Source organism: Delphinus delphis, chromosome 11 (genome assembly GCF_949987515.2).
Source record: "Delphinus delphis chromosome 11, mDelDel1.2, whole genome shotgun sequence".
NCBI lineage: Eukaryota > Metazoa > Chordata > Mammalia > Artiodactyla > Delphinidae > Delphinus > Delphinus delphis.
The window spans coordinates 97,553,185-97,560,698 of record NC_082693.1 but is presented as its reverse complement, the minus strand read 5'-3'; the positions used below and the strand labels follow the sequence as shown (position 1 = coordinate 97,560,698).

Sequence of the window (7,514 nt, the reverse complement as noted above, 5' to 3'; positions counted from 1 at the left end):
GGAACTGCAAGGAGAAAGGGAACTCTTCATCCCCCCTCCCCCCTTCTTCCTTTCGTTCTTGTGTGTGTGCACGCGTGCGTGTTTTAATGTGGTAAAATACACGTAACATAACATTTACTGTCGTAACCACATCTAAGTCTACAGTGAGTGTTGTTAAGCACACGGACGTTGCAAAACCGAAACTCGGGACTTCCCTGGCAGACCAGTGGTTGAGGCTCCGCGCTGCCAATGCAGGGGATGCGGGTTCGATCCCTGGTCGGGGAACTAGGGTCCCACATGCCGTGTGGTGTGCTCCCCGCACCCCCCACCAAAAAATGTTTTAAAAAAAGAAAACTGAAACTCTGTCCCCATAAACACTGACTCCACATCCCCTCCCCCTGCCCCTGGCCCCCACCATCTACTTTCTGTCTTGATGAACTTGACTCCTCTAGGTGCCTCATGTAAGTGGAATCCTACAATATTTGTCCTTGTGACTAGCTTGTTTCACTTAGAAAGGTTCAGCCCCAGTGTAGCACATGGCAGAATTTCCTTCCTTTTTAAGGCTGAGTCATATTTCATTGAATGGATGGACCACATTTTGCTTAGCCACCATCCACTGATGGACACCCTCCCCTCCTGCATCTATACATAGTTTTCATTGCTGTCCCATCACATCAAGGACTGTGTTCGCAAGAATATAGGTCCTGGGGACACACACACACACACACCCCAACAGCCAATTTCCCTTCCTCCCTCCCCCCCAACCCGGCAGGAGTTCCCGACTCTACCAGCAATGTTCCTGGAACCAGCTATCCCTTGAGACTGTGGGCCTCTAGGGTGGTGGGCAGGGAGCCTGTATCCTGTGTGCCCTTTACTCCCTGAAGGGCTGAGTCCAGCTCCTCTGGTGGGGAGAGGAGGCCAGCAGACACTGGAGGGCTTACAAGGCCCCAGCGGAGGGGAGTGTGGAGGTGGGCGGCAGGGTCTGGAGTGCAGCTCTCGGACTCCCCGCTGCCTGGGGAAAGCACTTGGCAAAAGCGACGGCTTTGTGCTGGCTAACTGACCTCGGAGTGGCGGTCAGCCTCTCCGCGACAAATCGGCTTGTCACCAGCAGAGGTGGGGACTGTGCTGACGTCACACCCAGCGGTTGCTAGTTCCACTCATCGCCACCCCGACCCCGGTCAGCAGGTGACCTGCAGGAGATCTGTCTACTGATGAGTTAATAAGGCACCACCAGTCACACATTTTAAAGAGACCTTCAAGGTTGTACGTCAGCATAGTTGGTTTCCTCGTCATCCTATGCGTTTTATTGTGAAAACACTATTCTAAGACTGTGTCCCTGGGCTTCCCGGGACGCCCGAAGGAGATACACAGGGCAGGTCAAGACCCCCCCGAGGTGGAGAATGGCCCCCGCTCAGTGCTGACGGGGAGTCCCCAAGTGTGTTTTTTAAATAACATCTTTTTCACTTCCCCCAGATCTCCTGGACGTGCAGCTCTCCGGGGCCCCTCGTACCCCCTTCACCGTGAGCACATCCTCTCCACAGCGAGCACCCCTGCTGCAGGTTGCTGGACGGACGGGACAGACGTCCTACTCTGACTACAAGGGATGTTCTGTCATCTGCTTTTTGGCTGTTAAGCCTGAAGTGCTGTCGACTTTCATTATTTAGCGGGACCTTCCATTCCAGATGCCTTCGGAACACCCGCCTCAGACCCCGAGCACAGCCAGCACAGCTCACAGCACGCAGACCCCCAGCATCTGGCTGAAATGCAGATCCAGTATCAGCAGGCGTGGGCTGGCCTGAGACTCTGCATCTGAGAGGCAAAGGCGAGCGTGGTCATCAGGGTCCCCTGGAAGACCTACAGCAAATAAACCAGAAAAAGACAAAAACAGTGAGCTGGTCTCTTGCACCTCAGCCCTGGAGATGCAGACGGACCATCCTCTGAAGAAGGCTCCCCTGCTCATGCTGAGGCCGGATCAACCTTCAATTAACTGAGCAACCAGCGTGTGCTGGGCACTGACCTGGGGCTGAGGGCTCAGTGGGAACAGGGCAGGGGGGCCTCCTGGCCACGTGGGGCTGCCTTCTTGTGGGGGGAAAAGCTAATAACAAATTCATTTCTTCCAGAGGGGTCTCCCATGAGCTAAAACCTCCGAGCCTCTCTCGGGCTCTGGTCCCTCCAAGGCAGATGTAGTTTATCCACCGTCTCTTTCCACTCTGCTCTGAAAGAAAACCGCACCACATAAGCTTCCGACCGCACAGTCCCTGTTTCCACCCTTAATTACAGAGTGACAAGTGCCGTGAATGGGTGGGGAAACAGGAGGTGGGGAGAGGACTCGGGGGTGGGAGGCGGGTAGGCCGGTGGGGCGGACACAGGGCCATAGGCTGGCCTTGGCCACAGCTAGCTTGGGGCTTGGCCTGAGCTCCCTGGTGGCCAAAGTGAGACACGGTCGGTGATGTGACCTTCATTGCAAGGTTTGGGTCTCGGCTGGGAAACCTGGGCTCCATCTTAAACCAAGGCCCATACGGCTGCGCGTGACGGTTCTGTAGATTGGGGAGACCAGCAATAACTGGTTTTCTATCCGAATTTATGTGTTCCCTGGTCTTGATTTTTCATTTATAATTTACCAATTTATAGCAAGATGTTTCGATGTAGAGTTCCTCAAACATTTTTCGAACAAGAGTGGGTTCAACACATGCACACGCTCAAAGCCCACCTTGATGGGATACCCCTTTATGGGGGAGCGGGGGCAGCCCCAGCTGGAGGCCCCGCCTGGGTGTCTGGAACTGCTGCGGGACCCAGGCTCAGCAGCCACCCCCTCCCCGGGTTCTGTCTCCCCACTGCTGGGAAGGCACGGCTGGCCGGTGTCTGGGGCTCCCCTTCCGCCCGGGGTGGAGGGATTGGTCAAAGAGCTCAGGGCCCCCCACAGACAAAGGTCATGCCTGGGCGTGGGGCCGTGCGCCAGCAGAGTCCCCAGGTATCAGAGCAGGCCCAGCAGCCCACGAGGTGGCAGTGCTCGATAGAGCCCCCGACACTCGGGAGGTGAGGGCAGGACAGGGCCCAGTGCCGGGGCGGATAGAGCCCAGGCAGACAGCCCCCTGCTACAGCCTCTGCCTTTGCCTGGTCCTTCCGTCTCGAGGGGACCCTGCCCATAATACTCCCCACCCCACCCCAGGCTCAGCCGGTCCCAGGCCTATCCCGGGTTCCGTATGGGAGCTGGGAGCCAAGCAGGGCGGTTCAGGGATCTCAGCCCCATCAGCGCAGCTGAGTGGCCACATGCTCGTTGGTCCTCAGACTGGGGACGGGCTTCCGGCCCCATCCCCCACCTGGCTCCTCCGAGGCTGGCTCACTTCCGCTCTGCCGGCCACGCCCCTGGGCACCTTCCCGCTGCTGAGGAGCGACGAGGCCCCGTGCAGTCAGTACTGTGCAGTCAGTACGTCCCAGATCAGACCACGAAGCTTCGCTCCTACCCTGCCATCCCCTGCGCACCCCTCCCTGGGCTGGAGCAGGGGCTCCTGGCTCGCTTTTCCCACTCGACAGGAGGAGCTTGTCCCCCCAGGTGGCTCCTCCCGCAGGCCCCCGTGGGCTGACGCTTCTCACCAGGCGCCCACCTCCCTTCCCCGACCACCCGACTCCCAGCAACCGCCAATCACCGGCTCACGCGCCCTGGGTCTGTCCTGTTACCTGCTCGTAGGGCACCCACGCCCCACCTCCAACCAAAGGTTAACTCCACGAGAGGGGAGCCCTGGGAACGAGTCGGGGGTCTCCCCGCCTAGCCCGGAAGGCCCCCTCCAGAGGCCCAGAGCCGGCCCTGGGAACCTGAGCCCTCTGGGAGCGGGAAGGGGAGACCCCAGTGAGGCCGGGTGCAGCCCGAGGGTGAGGACCCTGGAGGAACGTCCTCAGGGCCTGGCATCGCAGACACAGCTCGAGAGCCGGGCAGACAAGTTTTATTCCACCCGCTTTCCACCCACGGCCACGCCAGGCCGAGCGAGGACGGGCTGTGTGGAGGGTCTGGGACAGAGGTGCACACAGGAGGTCACGCTGTGGCCCGAGGCGAGTGGGGGGCGGGGAGGCAGTTCTGCCACAGACCCTGGGGGTCTCTCTGGGGGCCTGGCCGAGCTGAGGGGTTCACAGTCTGCATGGTGTGGACACTGGAGGGCTGAGCAGGCTGGGGTGCAGGGAGCGGCCAGGTCTGCTCCACGCACAGGAGGCTGCCCTGCACCTGCTGAGCCCCTGACGCGGCGACGGTCTTTTCGACAAAGACTCAGGAATGCCAAAGTGGCTGAGGCCGATGGGGGACTGGACGGGACAGAGTAGAAAACTCTCGCACTCACGCACCGCACAGGCGTACACGCGGGGTCAGTAAAAACACAAGGCCTGGGTCACACGACACTCTGCCGGCCCCCTGCCCCCTCAGACTCAGACGTGCCACAGCCGCCGCCCCGCCCAAAGTCAATGAAGATCCCTTCCGAATCCGAGTCGACCGACTCCAGGATCTGGTCCACCAGGTTCTCGGGGCTGGAGGAGGCCGGTGAGCTGCGGGCCGGGCCTGGGCCAGGCTCAGGGGGCTGCGCTGGGGGGTACAGTCTGCTGGGGCAAGGCCCCGACGGGGGCGCTGGGGAGGGTCTGAAGGTCCCAGCAGGGTCCTGGCCGGGTGTGTCAGCAAAGCCCTGGGGCTCGGGGCAGGACGTCATCTCGGAGACCGAGTGCCTGCGGATGCCCGTGCCGCCGGCCACCGCACCCTCGGCCTCGTGCTCCGCCACGGGGTTCAGCAGTGGCGTGTTGTAGCTCTTGGACCGCACCACCGGGTTCTTGGCCAGGATGTCCCCCGATCGGGAGCGGCGCAGGAAGTGCTTCTCTGCATACAGACAGACAGACAGGGCATCAGGCAGGGGGCCAGGGTGGGGCTGGCCAGATGCTAGGGAACACCCACTGCAAGCACCTACTTTGCGCCCAGCTCTGCAGCAAGGGACCGCTACAGGGAAAAGCCCGACCGGTGGAGATCCTGCTGGGGCAGCCTGGAGGGGAGTTGGGGTTTCCACCCCAGCTGATACTGGGTCCAGCCCTACGTGACCTCCTTCTCTCCTCAGTCTGGCCTCTCAGCCTGGAATGGAGGCGGGGGGCCTCAAGTCAACCGCCTGGGTTCAGACATGCACCTTGCCAGGGACCTATGCACGTGCCTCAGTTTCCTCACCTGCGGAAAGTCAACAAACCCAAGCACTTGCTAAGGGCCAGCACTTTCTTAGGCAGACACAGCCCCTGTCCTCAGAGCTGGAGTCCTACTGTGTGTGTGTGGGACTAGAAACTCCTCTGGGTGGGCCACAGGTCGGGCAGTGGCAAGTGCCCGGATGGGGCAGCACATGAGGTCAGGGCTGGGGTTTGTTCTGAGTGTGGGGGGTGACCCCGGGGGTGGGAGAGGACGGATATAGGGGCAGGTCTCAGGCTCCCACTCAGGACCCTGCAGTTCCAGAGTTGACCGCCAGGTGGCAGGGCTGAGCGGGATGAACCAGAGGCTGTCCTGGACCACAGGACACAGGCTCCCTCTTTGCCTGGCAGGGGTCTCGGTGTCCAGGGCCACACAGACCTCAAAGTTCCTCCAGCTGCTGGAGCCCCGCCGGAGCTGGGACATGCTAGCTGGGCAGGTTTTATAACTGCAGGTGTGTGGGCCCTCTGGACGAGGGGACACTCCTGATGAGCTCTCGTACCGCTGTCCCCTTGGTTCTCTTCATGCATTTCTTCCCAGGCCTGGATCCTCCCTGCCCTTCAGCTCCCAGTCTGGCCTTCCCTGAGTTCCCCGCCCATGGCCCTCATGTCACCTGGGCACTGGTCCCCTTGGGCGCTCATCTGGGGATGGTTTACTCATTGGTCTGCCTCCCCTGGTGGACAAGAGCAAATGAGGGTGGGGCTTGGTCTCTGCTGAACCCTCAGGACCAAGAACAGGGGCTGGCGCACAGTAGGTGTTCAGTTTACAGTGCTGAACGAACCGACGGGGCCAGGCAGCCCCAGGACGCCCAGCCATGCCCACTTCACAACCCCTCCACACCCCCCGTGAGTCCCCAGGTAAGCCAGGACTTCTTGGGCTCCGGGCCTTTGCACATGCTGGGTCCTCTCCCTCGTCAACTCCTGACTTTCAGGACTGAGCTCGGAGGTGACCTCCGTGGCGGGTGCGGGGGTCTCTGCCGGGCTCTCAGGGGAGGCACTGCAGCACCACTTGTGACGTCAGCCCTTGAAGGAGGGACCCCACGTGACCCGCCCTCTGCCCGGTGCCCCGCACACAGCACGGCCGGTGGATGCTCAGGTCAGGTTTGCCGTGGCTGCACATCTGGTTCTGCATGACTCCCCTGGGAGGCCTGGGCCCCCGACCGGGCAGAGGTGGATGGGGCCAGGGGTCACCCTGCTCCCACCCACGCCCAGGCGACGCCTACCCAGGATGCAGGAGTGTGTGAAGGCACCCTCGCTGGAGTAGAGGCCGTAGGTGCCCAGGTAGGGCGACACCACCTTCTGGATCAGCGTCTCCAGGCGCAGGTAGTCCTTGGTCACTCCCCGGGACTCGTGCACCCCCTGCAAGAGGGAGGGGTGCGGGGGTCCGCTGGTCGGCCTGTTCCCTGCCTCCCTAGCCCAGCCGTGCTTAGCTCAAAGGCCACCACGAATGGCGCCCTCCCCCTCCCCCGGGGTCCTGGCCCCCAAGGCGGTGGCCCCGCACCCTCCCTTCTCAGCCGTCTCTCGGGTTGGGGCCTCTGAGCCACCCTCCTGCTTTAACGCCCTCGGGGCTGCCCGCTGCACACAGGAGCCCGCGTGGCTGGGAGACCATGATGCCTGCGGGAAAGGGGTCTGTGGCCAAATTAGGCTGGGCACCCTGCACCTCCCCCTCGGGACAGTTGTGTGTCCCCTTCCGTGAGCTGGCTTCCCAGAGGCTCTGGGCAGTCCTGGGGGGCCAAGCTCATTCACCTGGACCCGAACCCTCACTCCCTCGCCCCAAGGAGCACTGTAGGCAGGACAGGCTGCCCCCTGGGCCAGGCCCAGGTCCAGGTCTGTATCCAAGCTGAGTGGTCAAGGCCCGTCCATCTGATAGAGCCGCCCCTCCCGCTCCCACACTGCTTCCCCGGCCAGGCACCGGCCAGCGCCTCCCAACACCTCCCCTCATTCGCAGCTTTGAAGGGTTTTCCACCCCTCCCGTTTCACTGGAGCCAAAGCCTGGAAAATGAGGCTGCCCACGGGACAGCCGTGGCCTTGCCCACTCAGCTGTGAGCTGACCAGGAGGCAAGCTCTGGGTCCCCAGCGCCCCCGGCAGAGGGCCGGGCACACAGCAGGTTTTTAGCGAGTGCTTGCTGAACGAATGATGTCTCTGAACGAATGAATCATCCCCAAGGGGCTGCCAGCAGTTAAGAAGCAAGATACACCCAGGTTAACGTTGAACGACGATTCAAGACAGCGAGAACCCAACTCTGTGCTGCCTACGAGAAACCCACTTAAACTATTAAAGACACACACAGACGAGAAGTAAGGGAGTGCAGGACTGTATGTGAGAACAGGGATCACAG

General features: G+C 61.5%; 1 protein-coding gene across 4 annotated transcripts in view; it reads right to left on the bottom strand.

Moving 5' to 3' along the window:
• Positions 1 to 3,911: 3,911 nt before the first annotated feature.
• The window catches only part of PRR5 (proline rich 5), a 51,113-nt gene continuing 47,510 nt past the window's right edge, over positions 3,912 to 7,514 (bottom strand). For all 4 annotated transcript variants that reach the window (XM_060025807.1, XM_060025808.1, XM_060025806.1 and 1 more), the window contains 2 exons: positions 6,399 to 6,534; positions 3,912 to 4,831 (listed from right to left, as the gene is read on the bottom strand). In XM_060025807.1, the coding sequence (XP_059881790.1) occupies positions 4,356 to 4,831; positions 6,399 to 6,534 (612 nt within the window). In that variant the 3' untranslated portion in view covers positions 3,912 to 4,355. The remainder of the gene's footprint in view (positions 4,832 to 6,398; positions 6,535 to 7,514) is intronic.